The sequence below is a fragment of the Malus sylvestris genome, chromosome 5, assembly GCF_916048215.2.
Source record: "Malus sylvestris chromosome 5, drMalSylv7.2, whole genome shotgun sequence".
Lineage (NCBI taxonomy): Eukaryota > Viridiplantae > Streptophyta > Magnoliopsida > Rosales > Rosaceae > Malus > Malus sylvestris.
The window spans coordinates 1,317,559-1,336,050 of NC_062264.1; the positions used below are offsets into that span (position 1 = coordinate 1,317,559).

Consider the following 18,492-nt stretch of genomic DNA (forward strand, 5'->3'; position numbering starts at 1 on the left):
TTCACAAAGACCTCCACCAACAAGCCGATATTTCTACATGCGGGCTAAAGAATTCAAGTTGAATCAACAACTCTCAAATTGAAAAGTCGTGCAAATTGAACTGACCCAGAAATTAAAAAGCTTCGCATATGATATGCGAGGAAGAGCGGAAAGAAGATGCCACCAAACTATGTAGACGACACAATCAAGGCTGTTGGAGTTATTGAGAAGGTTGAATTTCCGGAACAAGTCAGTCAGAATTGCCGACGATGCAGATAAATTAGTAATTTGAGTAGAGAGCAGTAACTCTGATGCTTAAACTGCGTAGAAAGTGGGAGAAAGCGGAAAAGATGAAGTGAAGACCATTTCTTGTTAGCATCGCTTAATACCAAGGTTATGCTCGGGATTAGATAACACCCTTTAGTGAGGTGCGGAGGGATTACCAGTTGAAGCGAGTCTCATTTAAGTTAATACTTTGTCGCTCCAAACACGGGACTACACGGGACTATAGTCCCAGCTAGTCTTGTCCCTCCTAAGGAGGTCTAACAAACGGGCCCACAGTGCAATCCATAAGAAACATAAAAGAAAAGCTGTTATGCGGGGTTGGTTGGTGTTGCTAATCGACGTTCGCCTACAAATCCTACACTCACCCAACACGTATCAAATGTAATGTGGGATGCATTACAAAGAAGTAGTAAAAGGAATTAACACAAGTAAAGAATGCCGAAAAGCTCCAAAGATTATAATGATAATATAAATAGGACAAGGATACAGCTCGCAAGTAGAAAAATCCAGGACGAAGAACTCGTCCAACAAAACTTCCTCGACTTTTCTGTCGTTGGATCAACACTCGATGCCATCATACAAACGCTAACTGCCATTTCTGTGAAAAGCCTCACAAGAGCTAACAATGAAAAAATTATGCATATAAGAAATATTATGATACCCTTATTATCTACAGATGCCTGCTTCTCCCTCACCCTTTCAACCTCACATCTGCAAAATCAACAACAAATTTTATCAGCTGTCATAACAAGTACTCATCTGCAATAATATATAAATCTTTTCTTTTGGTTGCTTCCACTTGCATATATTTGGTAAAAAACGCAATTGAAAACAAACACAAGGTTGCCTCCCCCTTGTATATAAATTAACTTGCTTCAAAAATAATTATCACACTCAAGACTAATTCACACTGAATATTACTTGACTAATTTAAATTGAATATTACTTGGCTAATTCACATTGAATATTACTTGACTGATACCCGTTGAATATTTACTTCAAACTAAAAGAATTACTGTTTAATGTCTAAAGATATATGCAGATTCAAAACAGAGTTTTCTGAAAACTTTAGAGAAGTGCTATAATGGCAGTCTTGTGGGTTTTATGGGCAGAGCTAAACAAGAGGATTTCTTAGGATGAGCCTGTTGATGAATTGACTGTTTGTGGGATAAGGTTCATTTTTGGGCTTCCTTGTGGGCAATTAGTGCTTTAGAGTTTAAAGAGTATTCCTTTTCTAATATTTTATCAGATTGGAGATCAGGTTTGGTCTTGTTGTATTTCTTTCAGCGTAAGGCTGATTCTGTTTTCTCTTGGTTGTACTGGTGGACTTCTTGTTCATTTTGTGTACTTTTGGCTTTTAAATAAAAACCGTTACTCTGTCAGCTCAACACCGCACGGATTCAGAAAAGAAATATTCAAGAAAAAAAAAATTCTGACCTGAGGATAGCATTGTCCCTGACTAGATTATCCAATTGCATGGTAACTAGGGACTGCCAAGATATAAGATTGTCAACATCTTTAGCCTGCGAGGACAATAAACCATTAGAAAAGTAAAATGCATAATGCTACCAATAAAGAAAGATAATACCAATATTAACAAGAAGCATAATAAATCAAATACTAGTCAAAATTCTACAACGTAGAAGTTTCACATACAATGACTTCCTGGCTGAGAACAAGATTCCTTATGTCTTCTCTGATCTTCTTTAAATCTATATCTTTCTCTCCCAAATCTTTGTCAAATTCTCTGAAAATACTGCCATATTTTGATGTTGATTCCTCCAGGTATCGCTCCAGAACTGATAAACTATAATCTAATGAACGAACTTTCTGCATTAAAATTTTTAGAACAGTGTCCCCAGGCATCCTATTAACTTGTTGATGACGAACTTCTTTGACAGGATCACGCACTTCACTATTCATCGTATTATTATTCACTTCAGACCCTCCAGCTGCATCTTGGGGTTCCAATTCCTTAACCATATCAGGATACAATTCCTCACCCTCAGGGGAGTCCGGGTGGGAGGGCACAGGTTTCTGGTCAACTGCTGCTCCCGAAGTAACAAACGAGCCGCCTTCAACAGAAATCAAATCCTCAAGCATTCGCTCAACAGCATCCACTCCATAGAGTTCAATAATACTAAGCGTGCAGTAGAATTCTGAACCATAATGGCTCAACAGTTTCAACTTAATATATCTCACCCACTTGGGTTGCTGAAGAACAAACCTTTGTACAAGTTTATTATTTGCAGCAGTACCATTCCCAAGAAAGACCCATTCATTAGTTGGATAAGCCAAACTGCCGAGCACCTCAAAATCTTTTAAATTAGATGAATAGTGCTCAAGATTAGCTATTTCAATTGTATCTACTAAGGTTTCTTCGGAAAGCTCTATATCAACAAACTTTTCTTCTGCAGAACATGGATTGCGAAGGTACTTGTCTTTGTCTTTGCCTAAGATATTAGAGGCACCCTTAGCTTCCTTGTTAAAAGCCAAGACCTTGGCTCCCTTTGCGGCTGACGCATAATTGTACTCTGCACCACCAGGCTCCACCCTATGTTTTATGCCTTCAGCCTGACCATTTCCAGATTTACTTTTGGAACTAAATGTTTTGCTTTTGAATTCATCAAGACCAAGAGGCACAGCACGTGGCAAGCGACCATTCTTTAATGCATCATTTTCAAGTTTTGCACCTGAACCAGCATTCACCACCTCAGGTTGCTCACCAACAGCTGAGTCATGAAATATACTTCCTTCAGCTGAGGCATGATGTAGACTTCCTTCAGCTGAGGCATGCTGTCTACTTCCTTCAGCTGAGACATGGTGTTGACTTCTTTCTGTAGCAGATAACTCACCCTTTAAACCACATGTTTCAATCCCATTTGTGCATTCACCTCCAGAAGAGTAGACCAAATCAGTTTCTTTTTGTATATTTACAGAATCATAGTGTTCATCACGGTCCAGCTTAGCTTCGTCCCAAGTTGATATACCAACTGGAGATACAGTAGATCCATCTAAATAAACAGAAAAATAGGAAAAATAGCTCATACGCATGCACATAGTTGACCATTAAAATAGCTCATAAGCATGCACATAGTTGACCATATTTAATATCAAAGTAAGAGCGAAAAACAGTATGATCAATACAAGGCCATAAGAGTCACTCATTTTAATCTTAGCATCGCCAATTATAAAAAATAATGTTCTGGTTTTGTCTCTATAAAATCAACATGGCATTCAGACTATGTCTTAAATATAAAAATTACAAGCAATAATTCTTCAATGAACTCATTTGTCCACACAATGGGTACGGTCCATTATTTATTTTATCACAGAGAATTTCAGCTAAAATTTTATCAGAATATCTCAAAGCTCATTAAAACTGCAATTGCTATCTGCAGAAACCTTCCACAACATTTCCTTGAGCGCAAAAATACTGATGTTAAGCGGGAATGGGTTTCAAACCCAAGCCTTCTTTGTCTTTGTGGAAGAGCAAACGAGCTTAGCTACAATTCCTTTGATTAAAATGGCCATGCGTATTACCTATTTGATCAACAACAACAACAACAAAGCCTTTTCCCACTAAGTGGGGTCGGCTATATGAATCCTAGAACGCCATTGCGCTCGGTTTTGTGTCATGTCCTCCGTTAGATCCAAGTACTCTAAGTCTTTTCTTAGAGTCTCTTCCAAAGTTGTCCTAGGTCTTCCTCTACCCCTTCGGCCCTGAACTTCTGTCCCGTAGTCACATCTTCGAACCGGAGTGTCAGTCGGCCTTCTTTGCACATGTTCAAAATCACCGGAGCCGATTTTCTCTCATCTTTCCCACAATTTCGGCTACTCCTACTTTACCTCGGATATCCTCATTCCCAATCTTATCCTTTCTCGTGTGCCCACACATCCCACGAAGCATCCTCATCTCCGCTACACCCATTTTGTGTACGTGTTGATGCTTCACCAGTGCCATACAACATCGCTAGCCTTATTGCCGTCCTATAAAATTTTCCCTTGAGCTTCAGTGGCCTACGACGGTCACACAACACGCCGGATGCACTCTTTCCATCCAGCTCGTATTCTATGGTTGAGATCTCCATCTAATTCTCCGTTCTCTTGCAAGATAGATCCTAGGTAGCGAAAACGATCGCTTTTTGTGATCTTCGCTAGATTGCTCCGGTCATTAATGTGGATAAGTATATAAATAGATAGAGATAGGAAAGCAAACACAAGATGTACGTGGTTCACCCAGATTGGCTACGTCCACGGAATAGAAGAGTTCTCATTAATTGTGAAGGGTTTACACAAGTACATAGGTTCAAGCTCTCATTTAGTGAGTACAAGTGAATGATTTAGTACAAATGACATTAGGAAATATTGTGGGAGAATGATCTCGTAATCACGAAACTTCTAAGTATCGAAGTGTGGTGTCGTCTTGACTTGCCTTATCTGTCTCATAGGTAGATGTGGCATCTTCTCTGGAAGTACTCTTCCTCCATCCAGGGGTGGTATCTTTAACTGGTGGAGATGCACAAGGTAATGTATCAATTTCACTTGAAGCTTACTTGTAGTTTCAGGCTTGGTCAAGCGCGATACAAACCATGTAGTAGGAGTCCCCCAAGTCGCCGAGCTAGGGGGTCTGCTGAAAGAGGTGACAGACAAGGTAAGCAATCAGAGCTCCGACTGATTGTTCACCTTCTCCCCATCTTGCAGCAGCATGAAGGATAAAGAGAAGAAAAATGAGAAGAGATGATATGAGATACTTTTGCTTTTGAAGAAGTAACTTTCCACAGGCTTATTCTTGAACTGAGCTGGAGGGTTTTCTGGTTTTCTCCAGAGTATAAGGCCGACTGAAGAATTTGAGGGTCAAAACAAGTCCATCAAATCTAGAGTACGTTCCACCCTGCTGATATGGGATACTTTTGCTTTTGACAGAGTAATGAATGTATCGGCACGTGTGCTGTTACGCTTGTCTCCACATGCTTCCTTGTATCCTTCGCACTTGCCCTATCTGTTCCTCAAGCAGATGCGGAATCTTCCCTGGAAACATAAGATGTTGAAGATGAGTACTCGAGAGCAATGACAGGTAAGTAATCAGGTAGGGTTCCAGGCAGTCAGTTCCTGGCTGGAAGCTTGATTCCAAGTGCTGACTGATTGCTCTCTTTCTCCTTGTCTTGCAGGTAAAAACAAGGCCAAAAGAAAAGACAGGGAAAAAGCATGATATGGGATACTCTTGCTTTTAACCCTGATGATATGAGATATTCTTGCTCTAGTATAGCTTGTTTGCAGAGGTATTATCGGGGGGAAAGAAAGCTGAATATTTCGAAAGGCTTCGTTGGGAGTGCCCTCTCAGATATGATGAAGGGTTGAGCATTTTTGCAGGTCTGCCTGTCCGTTGGGGATGGAGGTCGACATATATAGGAGTCTCCCTAACAACAAGTAGTAATGCTATTCCTTTACCCTGCTTGGTCATAGCACGGTAGTGGGAGCTGCCAGTTTCACATGTTTTAACTCTGTCAGAGCACTTTGAAAAAGTGGTCTGTGGTATCTGGCTCTCGAGATTCGGAGAACGATGCCTCTTCGATTTTTGAGAAAGCAATCATGCTGGGGGTATGACTCTCGAGATTCGGAGAGCAGTGTCTCTTCGATTTTTGAGGAAGTAATCATGTTGGGAGTCTGGCTCTCGAGATTCGGAGGGCGGTGCCTCTTCGATTTTGGAGCAAGCAATCTTGTTGGGAGTGTTGTCTCGAATGTGAGTAAAGGTTGGGCATGTTTGCTAGTCTACCTTGCCACGAAGCACAGAGGTTGACACACAGGGACTTTCCAATTATCCAGCAGTGGTACTGTTCCTTTACAGTTGTGGGTAATAATATGGTAGCTAGACCTTCAAAATTTATGTGTCTAAACTTTTGTTAGTGCTGTTTCTTTGCTATTCTTTTACCTTTCTTGGTCAGAGCGATGTAGTGGGAGCTGCAAGCTTCACGTGCTCAACTTTGGCAGAGAACTTTGGCAAAGTTATTTGTGGTACCCATGAGCTATTGTTGCGTGTGGGAAGTGGGTGATTGAACAGTAAGATTCATGTGCTTTCTACTTCACCAGAAGTCTTCGACAGAATGCCCATAATTTCTGCAAAGCTGAGTGTGCGTGTGACAGGTGCTGACAAGGCTAGAAAAGTAGGTGCCTCTTCGATTTCTGAGATCGGCCCTCGTGGTCTCTGAGCAGCCCAGCTTTTGAGAAAGCGAGCGCCTCTTCGATTGATTCGGAGAACGATGCCTCATCGATTTTTGAAAAAGCAATCATGCTGGGGGTCTGGCTCTCGAGATTCGGGGAGCAGTGTCTCTTCGATTTTTGAGAAAGTAATCATGTTGGGAGTCTGGCTCTCGAGATTCGGAGGGCGGTGCCTCTTCGATTTCGGAGCAAGCAATCTTGTTGGGAGTGTTTTCTCGAATGTGAGTAAAGGTTGGGCATGTTTGCTAGTCTACCTTGCCACGAAGCACAGAGGTTGACACACAGGGACTTTCCAATTATCCAGCAATGGTACTGTTCCTTTACCCTCTCTTCGATTTTTAAGAAAGTAGTCATGTTGGGAGTCTGGCTCTCGAGATTCGGAGGACGGTGCCTCTTCGATTTTGGAGCAAGCAATCTTATTGGGAGTGTTTTCTCGAATGTGAGTAAAGGTTGGGCATGTTTACTAGTCTACCTTGCCACGAAGCACAGAGGTTGACACACAGGGACTTTCCAATTATCCAGAAGTGGTACTGTTCCTTTACCCTTGTGCGTAATAATATGGTAGCTAGACCTTCAAAATTTATGGGTCTAAACTTTGTTAGTGCTGTTTCTTTGCTATTCTTTTACCCTTCTTGGTCAGAGCGATGTAGTGGGAGCTGCAAGCTTCACGTGCTCAACTTTGGCAAAGTTATCTGTGGTACCCATGAGCTATTGTTGCGTGTGGGAAGTGGGTGATTGAACAGTAAGATTCATGTGTTTTCTACTTCCCCAGAAGTCTTTGACAGAATGCCCATAATTTCCGCAAAACTGAGTGTGCGTGTGACAGGTGCTGACAAGGCTGGAAAAGGCTGGAAAAGTAGGTGCCTCTTCGATTTCTGATATCGGCCCTCGTGGTCTCTGGGGAGCCCAGCTTTTGAGAAAGCGAGCGCCTCTTCGATTTTTGAGATCGGCCTTCGTGGTCTTTGAGCAGCCCAACTTTTGAGAAAGCAAACGCCTCTTCGATTTCTGAGATCAACCGTCGTGATCTCTAAGCAGCCCAGCTTTTGAGAAAGCAAACGCCTCTTCGATTTCTGAGCAGGCGCCTCTTCGATTTCTGAAGCTTCGTCGAGTGCAGATTTTTATAGGGGCTGACATTAAGTTCCAAAGCACACTTGAATCTCCACCAGTAGAAGCTTCATTCTTGCACTTCTAAGATCTTGATTTGTCCGACCTCTTCTCTCTTCAACACCTTTGAAAATGTCTGGCCCCTCCGACCGTCGTTTTGACTTGAACCTTGTTGAAGAGGCAGCCCCGCCTTCTCCAGACAACATATGGCGCCCATCCTTCGTCTCCCCTACTGGTCCTCTTACCGTTGGGGATTCCGTGATGAAGAATGATATGACCGCTGCGGTGGTGGCCAGGAACCTTCTCACTCCCAAAGATAACAGACTACTTTCCAAACGGTCTGATGAGTTAGCTGTTAAGGATTCGCTGGCTCTCAGTGTTCAGTGTGCAGGTTCTGTGTCTAATATGGCCCAACGCCTATTTGCTCGAACCCGCCAAGTTGAATCATTGGCGGCTGAAGTGATGAGTCTCAAACAGGAGATTAGAGGGCTCAAGCATGAGAATAAACAGTTGCACCGGCTCGCACATGACTATGCTACAAACATGAAGAGGAAGCTTGACCAGATGAAGGAAACTGATGGTCAGGTTTTACTTGATCATCAGAGATTTGTGGGTTTGTTCCAAAGGCATTTATTGCCTTCGTCTTCTGGGGCTGTACCGCGTAATGAAGCTCCAAATGATCAACCTCTGATGCCTCCTCCTTCTAGGGTTCTGTCCAGTACTGAGGCTCCAAATGATCCCCCTCCGGTGCCTTCTCTTTCTGGGGCTCTACCGACTGCTGAGACTTCTCCTAAGCAACCTTTGTGAAGGCTCCCTCTTGTGTGCTTATTTTGACTCATGTATATGTACATATTTGTAGCTTATCGGGGATATCAATAAATAAGCTTTCCTTCATTTCAACGTATTATGTTAAATACACCAAAGCCTTCTTCGCTAAGTTCTTTGAATTTTCTTTTGTTAAAGCTTGTATGTTGAAGCTTTCTGAGTGGAGCATGTAGGTTGGGGTAGTGTTCCCTTAATTTCCCGAGTGAGGAAAACTTCTCGGTTGGAGACTTGGAAAATCCAAGTCACTGAGTGGGATCGGCTATATGAATCTTAGAACGCCATTGTGCTCGATCCTGTGTCATGTCCTTCGTTAGATCCAAGTACTCTAAGTCTTTTCTTAGAGTCTCTTCCAAAGTTTTCCTAGGTCTTCCTCTACCCCTTCGGCCCTGAACCTCTGTCCCATAGTCGCATCTTCTAATCGGAACGTCAGTAGGCCTTCTTTGCACATGTCCAAACCACCGTAACCGATTTTCTCTCATCTTTCCTTCAATTTCGGCTACTCTTACTTTACCCCGGATATCCTCATTCCTAATCTTATCCTTTCTCGTGTGCCCACACATCCAACGAAGCATCCTCATCTCCGCTACACTCATTTTGTGTACGTGTTGATGTTTCACCGCCCAACATTCTGTGCCATACAGCATCGCCGGCCTTATTGCCGTCCTATAAAATTTTCCCTTGAGCTTCAGTGGCATACGGCGGTCACACAACACGCCGGATGCACTCTTCCACTTCATCCATCCAGCTTGTATTCTATGGTTGAGATCTCCATCTAATTCTCCGTTCTTTTGCAAGATAGATCCTAGGTAACGAAAACGGTCGCTCTTTGGTATTTCTTGATCTCCGATCCTCACCCCTAACTCGTTTTGGCCTCCATTTGCACTGAACTTGCACTCCATATATTCTGTCTTTGATCGGCTTAGGCGAAGACCTTTAGATTCCAACACTTCTCTCCAAAGGTTAAGCTTTGCATTTACCCCTTCCTGAGTTTCATCTATCAACACTATATCGTCTGCGAAAAGCATACACCAAGGAATATCATCTTGAATATGTCGTGTTAACTCATCCATTACCAACGCAAAAAGGTAAGGACTTAAGGATGAGCCTTGATGTAATCCTACAGTTATGGGAAAGCTTTCGGTTTGTCCTTCATGAGTTCTTACGGCAGTCTTTGCTCCTTCATACATATCCTTTATAGCTTGGATATATGCTACTCGTACTCCTTTCTTCTCTAAAATCCTCCAAAGAATGTCTCTTGGGACCCTATCATACGCTTTTTCCAAATCTATAAAGACCATGTGTAAATCCTTTTTCCCATCTCTATATCTTTCCATCAATCTTCGTAAGAGATAGATTGCCTCCATGGTTGAGCGCCCTGGCATAAACCCAAATTGGTTGTCCGAAACCCGTGTCTCTTGCCTCAATCTATGCTCAATGACTCTCTCCCAGAGCTTCATTGTATGACTCATTAGCTTAATACCCCTATAGTTCATGCAATTTTGTACGTCGCCCTTATTCTTGTAGATAGGCACCAAAGTGCTCATTCGCCACTCATTTGGCATCTTCTTCGTTTTCAAAATCCTATTGAAAAGGTCAGTGAGCCATGTTATACCTGTCTCTCCCAAAAGTTTCCACACTTCGATTGGTATATCGTCTGGGCCTATTGCTTTTTTATGCTTCATCTTCTTCAAAGCTACAACCACTTCTTCCTTCCGGATTCGACGATAAAAAGAGTAGTTTCTACACTCTTCTGAGTTACTCAACTCCCCTCACATTGATAAGTTCTTGTCCTATTACAATCTTGATTGCCATGATTCTATCTCCTACCCTCTTGACATCTACAACATCTTGTACCAAGGTCTTGTCCACGATTATGCCAACACCGTTTCTCGTTCTATTTGTGCCCGAATACCAAAGTTTAAACCCTGAGTTTTCTAGATCCTTTGCCTTACTACCAACCCACTTAGTTTCTTGTAGGCACATAATATTTATCCTTCTCCTCACCATAACTTCCACTACTTCCATAGATTTTCCCGTTAAGGTTCCTATATTCCACGTTCCTAAACGCATTTTGCTCTCTTGAACTCTACCCTTCTGTCCTAGCTTCTTCACCCTCCCCCGTCTAATAGGATCAAAGTACTTCTTTTGTGTGTCCCGGGTAAAGTTGATAGGAGCATATGCTCCCAAACAACTTTGAGTGGAGTCGTTCGAAAAGAAGTTTCTATGGCCCCCTTGCTCATTTAACACTGCATCCGGGTGCCGATGGAGATACAGCGACCCTTGCTCACTTATCACTGTGCTCAGGCCACACAGCGCGCCACTTACGGGTGACGCCCTAGCTTTAGCGCGATTTTGTTCTGGATTCATTTTCATAAGGATTCGACGTGATCATGGAGTGCCGGCTGTCGACTACCTGACGCCCTCCCCCTCCTCCTTTATCCGGGCTTGGGACCGGCCATGTAAGACATAGGCGGAGTTGTATTACCTATTTGATAAAAATAAAAATAGACTTGCAACTGAAATTTGCAGACATTGAATTGCAAGTTCCAACTTGTCCAACATAGCACATTTTATTTTTAAACCCAAACTTCCTCACTCTTTCTTCAAATGCAAAACTATTTATATGGGGATTTATCATTTGGAAATTAATCCTCACAAAACTCTTCTCTGCACATAATTTTGAGCCCATAGAACCTCTACTAATTTGACTGGGTCTATGAAATCATGTATTCAATTCAATGTCAAAAACTATTAAACGGTTCCTTTTAACATTGCATGTGCAAAATATATTCAACATAATACATCAGTTTTTTCAACAGCTTTGTTTAAGATGTGCCTTAAAATTTTAAGCAAAGAAGCACCAGAAACTGAAACAGACTTCTCAGTGCATCACAACCAAGATCATAGCTAACTAACTGAACAACCAAAGTAGAAACGTAGCACACAACACAACAACATATTACATTACTATGCTGAATCGTTGATGCCCAAACAAAGGAAAATAGAAAAGAAAGATTGATATGTGCTGTAACTATGAGCTAATTTTCAGGTAAACAAGATTAAGTGAGCATATAGATTCTGCATTATTCTAAGCATCAGAAGTGGTATTGCAACCCAACAAAAAATGTTGATCCACCATATTAGAGCTCCAGAAATCATTTCAAATGCTCAGTAACAGTTTCTAAGAGGAGTCAACAGAAGAACATAAAGAGTATTTAGAAAAGTGGTTACCTTTGTATGCATGTCCACAACTGAACCATAAGCTGAATAGAAAGACAAGTCCCCAGAGGACAAATACGAAAGACAGAGACACCTTATACAAGTGGTTCTTTCCGCTGATCGCTAAAGATCTTCTGTTCAGAAGAGCGCCACGTGATCTCTGCATTGCACATCAATCTAATCTATTGGTAACCGCTAAGAAATAGAGACCAGAGTACCTACACGAAGAAATAAAAAAAACTTGACTTCCACTATTTAAAGAGGAAATGGAATTGCATGCATTTAACATCAAGAGGAAATGATGAAGGGGTTATGATGGTTGTAAATCGAAGTCAATGGAGCAATCCGAAATACAGTATGTCGTATAGCTTACAGATTCAGCTACATGCTCCTATGTTTTCAAGATGACGCGAATATTCATCTTTAATGGAACAAAATGAAATGCTTTGACTGTAGATTGTAAATGAAGGAAAAAACTTCATTAGTAAAATACCAAACCAAAATCTAAAACGAAAGGAAAAAAAAGATCCAGTTCAATAACAGGAAAAGGGGTACTTTCCAAAAGGGCCAAATTCACCTTAGCAGCCAAGAAAAACTCCTTCTGAATCCTAAAGGAAACACAGTGTTTCAGCAAAGCTCTGTTTTACCAAAAGATGATGGAGAAATAAGTGAACTAACAAAACCCATTTTGACTAAATTAAATTACAAGCCAAAGCAAACCATTTTCCATGGATGCCAGCCCGGTTCTCTTCTGTCTATAAGTTTCAAAAGAAATTCTCTCTTCATATAATAACACAATATCCAATTATTTATGCTACCAAGTAATTCCTTATAAAAGAAAAACCCAAAATACAAACAGAATTATACATGTATGCAGATATTAGTCCGATAATTCTTTCAAGCTTCGATAGGGTAACCAAAGATCCGATCCAATTCAAATTTATTCAAGAAAATATTATAAATAAACAAATAAAAAGCAAGAAAGAGCGAATGGCACGCAGATGCAGACCTTCCGGGTTGGTGCAAGCAGTCGGCAATCGTATCGAGATGATGAAAAAAATTAAGAAGAAAACAAAATACAAAATGGGGAAAAGTGAGGGAATTTTGGAGATTAGCGAAAGCAAATCAGGAATTGAAATTCCAAGTCATCGTGCAACAAGTAGAAGAGCGCAAACAGAGAGCGTTAATACGGCTTAGTTTCAGGAGATTGTCCACCGCGCTTTTGCCCTTGCCTTTGCCTTGGGGAGCGTTAAACGTCGTCACCCTTTTTACATACTTCATCGTCCTCATCACTGCGGGTGCTGTGTGTCTCTTTCTCGTTACGATTTTGCTTCTCGATTTGATTTGGCCGAATTGTGCTTCTTCGTAAAACACCTTTTTTAAGTTTTACCCTCTCTCCAAATCAGCCCTCTCTTTTTATCTCATGTTGTTTGCAATCGCACCATTCCTTCTCCCTCTTTTTTTTTTTTTTTAGTTTTTAGTTTTTTTTTTTAATTTTATTTTTCTTATTGTTAATAACTGAATTATTACTTAAGCATTGATAAACATGTTCATTCCTATTAATGACACATAATTTATTTTACAAATTTTGTTTACGATTTTAGTCTCTTTAGTATTACCATTTTGAACCTTTTTTATTCAAGGTTTACCCTTTGCTTTTCTACTTTCATAACTTGCAAGAGTCATAGAGCTCGTTTGGATGTGTTTTTAAAATAACTGAAAGCGTTTGGTGAAAATATTTTTGAAACAATCCTTAGTAAAAATGCTAGTATATCCTTGAAAAACATTTAAAGTGCTTCCTGGAAGATGTACGTAACTGGTGCTTCTTGTAGAAAGTACTTACAGTGCTTTTGACAATTTATCTAAGAATGATTTCTGTCATTTTAAAAACACATTCAAACCAATCTATAAATGTTGGAGGTTAATTGGTAAGCAACACAAATTTACACAGTTTCAACTAAATGTTATAATACAAACGTTTACGTGTCATAACATATATGAATTTAGCATGTGACAATAGACAATCACGCAATAAACTTCTCAAGCACTCATTCTTATTTATCTTCAAATTAATTACAAAAACAAACCTTTGTGTAAACTGTGATTTGTTTTGTGTAGAGTAATCAGCCATATATTTTAAAGTGTGAATTTGCATATAATCAATAAAAAGTTACAATATTAACAATATATCAATAATATTTTAGGTTTTTTATATTAGCACATCACAAAATGTTGAATGCACCCCACATTAAAATTTAATATTAAATAACTTATTTACCCTACTATGCAATGACAATTTTGACCTTATTAGGTTTTAAAAAAAAATAAAAAATTTCTAAATACACCCCAAATCACTTTTAGCGTATTATTTATCTTCTCAACTATCAAAACCGTCTCACCCTCCATTGTTGAATAAAACCCTAACCAATGAAACTACAAACATGTTGATTGAGAAAAATTGTTTTTGATTAATGGAACACGAAATCGATGTTTCGGAAACTTCACATGAGGCAAGACTTCATATTTTTCATTGTTTTAGTGATTTCAATGACATCGATAATTATTTAATCTTGCGTTTGCTGCATGAAATCTCCTTACCTTTGTCTGTCCAAGATTTTTTTTCTCCAAATTCTCAGTGTTTGGAAGTAATGGATACCAATGTTTTCCAAGTGCTCCACATTGCAGAAATGAAGTTCGTGAAAGTCAAAACAAAAATTGTGTACCATGAAGTTAAACCTAACAATGAAGCCTTTGTTGATGTTACCCTACCTAGCAAATCATCATTTTGAAATCATTCGGTGAACTAAACGTTTAGATGATTGGAAATCTTTAAGCAAACTAAATGTTCAATTGGTTAGATTCTGACACACCCCGACCCGGAATGTCCACTAGGACTCCGAATCAAACTGTGTTGGCCGACACCTGGAAGGTGACAAAACCAAAAAGTGTGATGGTGTGGAAAATTGTGAATAAATTTAAACCTAAGAGTGCCTAAATACCAGAGTGCACTGGGGAGCGGGAATGAACCCACTTCACAGGTGATGTTAGAGCATAAGCAAGTACAGAAAATTGATATAAGAATCGTACCCTCGAAATAGATTCCGATACTAAGAATCACCGCGAGCCTTTGGTGATAATAAAACTCAACTAGTAATACCTAGAGGGTGAAGACAAGACAAGGGTGAGTGACCATGTAAGTAAATTACTAATAGAAAACATATAACACATGTAATCCCTCGTTACAACACCTGTACAATTTCCAAGGAAATCATAATGTACCACAACACAGCATTTCAACAATAATATCAAATAATCATGCGATTAATATCTCATAATAGTACGCAAGTCGGAATCACCTCTAGTGACCTATACTGTTGGAAATATGCCCTGAAAGTCAATCTTTGGAAGAAACCTTTCAGGACAAATGAATGGATGTATAGATGACTCTTATACATCAAATGGCAAAGATACTAATTAGGACTATCTCAATGAACAATATATGTTCTAAATAGTGAATCCATGGACAATGGATCGATTGAAGAAGTAATCTAATGATGTTAGACTACAGAGACCTTTTTCACATAACCGTCATGTCCAAAAGGTTCCTGGTCATAGAATTGTCGGAGGGAAACTGACAATGCATAGACCGGTACATACTATATCCGCTTCAATTGGAAGGATGGAAAGTCTCATCCCATTCGTGTAGTGACACTAAGACAAGTATGTAGGTGCTCATTAAGGGAATGAGTTCACTGAACACAATCAAACGAGAGTACTTACATGGAGGTCTACTCACATGTCAAGCAAGTAACTCTTATGGTTGGAATAATGTAAGTAGTCCTTTGACCTGATGCATCGTCGTTGTCTTGTGGTTAAGTACTTGATCTTTGATTATGTCAAAGTCACCCCATTCGCGGGTGTCCACGACATAGTTGGGGTTAAGCCACTTAGTCATGAAGGCAAGTGAATGCGCAACAAGGAATCTCTAATCTTCGTTAAGAGAGGAAGAATACTCTAAGATATGATTCGGGAATCTTCGGCCGAAGTATCGAGCGTAATAAAGGAAAGTGTTCCTATACGACTCAATTGAATCATATAAGAAGGAATAATCACATTAGGGGTTTGACATAATATATCCATACCCTAATGATGTGATTGAGAGTATTGTTTTAGAGAAGGATCGAATTACATTGTAATTCCAACTGAATAGGTTCTCCGAACAAATTCTACATTAGCTTGGGTAGCCATGATATATGGTTAGATGTCACTCATGGCTTGTGAGTTCTTCTAGATGATTAAATTTAGTAGTCAAAGAAGAAGGTGAATTAAAAGGAAGTTTTAATTCACTAAGTGATTGGATTAAATATAATCAATTGGATTGGTGCCAATCACCTCACTGCCTTGCTAATTAGAACCTAAAATGATTGTACACCGATACACTCTTGTAGTGATACCACTAATGGATGATGGAAATAATTAATTGGATTAATTAAGTGTTGTGATTAATTAGAAAGTCTAATGAAATCATAAAAGCGATATAAGGAACTTTATAGAGATAATTTTCCAAAAAAGGGTTTTTGTGTGTTAAAACAACAAATGAGAAAAAAAGAAAATATCTCTCTAAAACACCCAAAGGCCGGCCACCATTAGGGAGTGTGAGCTAATCATCTTATCTCCCTTTTGGTCATTCCTCCATCCATCTCACTACACTAGTGGGTGTGGATCTTTAGAGGTTTTCTACTTTGGAGACTAAAGGAGAACCAAAGGAGCACTCATACTAACAAAGTGGAGGAGGCAAGGAGGGAGGCTAGGCTCAAGGAGTTCAAGGAACAAAGGGCTTGGAGGTGGTCCATCCTTGGTCTAAAATCTAGATCAAAAGGTATAGATCTATTCCTACACTTTGTTCTTAACTTAAATGTTTTGATGCATCTTATATAAACCTATGAACCTTAAAGGGGATTTGCATGACTATAACTTTGATATTATGTGATAAATGCTTCCGTTGCTTTCGTATATAAAATATGATTTGTATATGCATGCTAGTCATTAGAAATCCCACATGAATCTCATAGATTTCCCTTCAAGTGGTATCAGAGTCAAAGGTTTATATATTATGTATCCTTTTGGATTTTATGCATATGGGTTTTAATTTAATGTTTGACATATTATTTCTTCATTCAAAGTATGTTTATCTTTTGTTTTTCAAATGTTGAAAAATGTGAATCAAATGTTGAAAAGATATGCATGCAAAAAGGTGTTTTGGATGCATGAATGAAGATTGAGTTTTGAACAAGTTTGACATGTTATTGCTTCATTTAAAATATGTTTATCTTTTGTTTTTCAATAGTTGAAAATGTGAATCAATAGTTAAGAAAGATATGTATGCAAAAAGTGTTTTGTATGCTTGAATGAAGAGTAAGTCATGAACAAAATTTGGGGTTTTGTTCCATAGGGTAGGCACGGTTTTGGGGTGGTTTTTGGCATGTGTTTGTGTTTTATTGTAAGACACTCACACATCCTTTTAAAGCTAGAAAGTAGAAACCTTGTCACTTTTGTTTTTGGGTTTGAAAAATCACCTAGAATATACAAATATTGAAAATACGTTCATGGTTTTGTTCTTGGTGTTCATGGTTTGGTTTTTGGTGAAAATGGTTTTATTTGGTTTTCATGCATTGCTTTGTGGTTTTGGATGATGTTCATACCATCCATAGCCATATCAAAAACTTATTAAACCCTAGACTTGACTAGGAGATTTCCATCACCCCTTTTCACCTAAAGTCTTTAAAGCCAAAACCAAGTGACAAGCAAAATTTAATTTTTTCTACTTTGCATTGAATTAAAGCTTTATGGGTGAGACTTCCCATCTCACCTTGTAATGGCTAGCCTCCCCTAGTGGATTTCCCACTTGTGGGGTTTTTTGTAATTTGGAAAAAGTTGTTTTTACTTTTGAAGTATTTACGTTTTTACCCCTAACTTTTTCATATTTGCATTTAGGCCCTTACTAACTAGAAAGTTAAAATATTTGATTTTAATTTTGTTAGTTGTTTAAACTCATAATACTATTATGCCCATATGCACTAAATCTAAATGTTTATGTAGCATTCCATTTAATTATTTAATGTGATTAAGTAGTTAGAAAATGGGTGACTATGGACTTATGCCTTAAACGATAATTGAGCTATAAGATAAAGGCGCTAAAATCAAATTGTTTGAACCTTGGGAATGTGTTTTAATTACTGTTTTAATTGGACCTTGTCACGTTTGACATTAATCTATCTCTCCCTCTTAGTATATGTAATTTGTAGGAATTTGTACAAATCGGTTTGTAATTCTTATTACTCCTTAATCTCTTTTAGTTAGTTGATTCCCTCTAGTACTAGACTAGAGTTTCTTTAACTATTGGTAAGGAGACATAACTAAAAGAGGGTTTTGACATGAGATTAAAGATTAAATGGGTCCAATGCCCTAATTAGCAATGAATGATTGTCTTTCATTTCTAATGGCTCAATGAAAATGTTTTAATTGGATTGAAAAGCACGTAATTAAATTGACACAACCTCCCCGAGTTTATATTCAACAATGTTGGCTCGTTGTTGCAATAACCTAATAAGTCCATGGTCATCCAAGAGCCTAAGATAACTATAAAGTCCAATTTCAAAGGAATGCAAAAACCTTAGTAGTAGTAGTTACTTCCAATATTTGAAAAATTCGTTTTTGATATTGATTTGTTTTTTCTTAAAACAAATAGTGGGAGTATCATACGCTACTAAACTATAATGAATACAATTAGTAGTTATATATATATCTCCAATATTTTGAAAAATGTTTTGATATTGATTTGTTTTATGAAAACGAATAGTG

At 39.0% G+C, this 18,492-nt stretch overlaps 1 protein-coding gene across 3 annotated transcripts; it reads right to left on the reverse strand.

The window, feature by feature from the left end:
- Positions 1–700: 700 nt before the first annotated feature.
- LOC126621494 (SUN domain-containing protein 4-like) lies at positions 701–13,028 on the reverse strand. Of its 3 annotated transcripts, none has more exons than XM_050289999.1 (5): positions 12,641–13,028; positions 11,644–11,849; positions 1,921–3,257; positions 1,702–1,787; positions 701–975 (listed from the first exon to the last, which is right to left on the reverse strand). In XM_050289999.1, the coding sequence occupies exons 2-5, from the start codon at positions 11,795–11,797 to the stop codon at positions 720–722; spliced, it is 1,833 nt and encodes a 610-aa protein (XP_050145956.1). In that variant the 5' UTR covers positions 11,798–11,849; positions 12,641–13,028; the 3' UTR covers positions 701–719. The 3 variants fall into 3 exon arrangements, with proteins under 3 accessions (XP_050145956.1, XP_050145954.1, XP_050145955.1); XM_050289997.1 differs by having other exon boundaries at positions 1,921–3,278; positions 12,641–13,026; XM_050289998.1 differs by lacking the exon at positions 12,641–13,028 and adding an exon at positions 12,005–12,208 and having other exon boundaries at positions 1,921–3,278.
- Positions 13,029–18,492: the final 5,464 nt, after the last annotated feature.

Bases quoted from the DNA above. Each gene is read 5' to 3' on its own strand.
- LOC126621494 (XM_050289997.1), bottom strand. From the start codon at position 11,797: ATGCAGAGATCACGTGGCGCTCTTCTGAACAGAAGATCTTTAGCGATC. The intron at 1,788-1,920 runs GTATGTGAAACT...TTGTCCTCGCAG, and splicing joins TTCTCAGCCAGGAAGTCATT to GCTAAAGATGTTGACAATCT. The intron at 976-1,701 runs GTCAGAATTTTT...TTGATTTTGCAG, and splicing joins AGGGACAATGCTATCCTCAG to ATGTGAGGTTGAAAGGGTGA.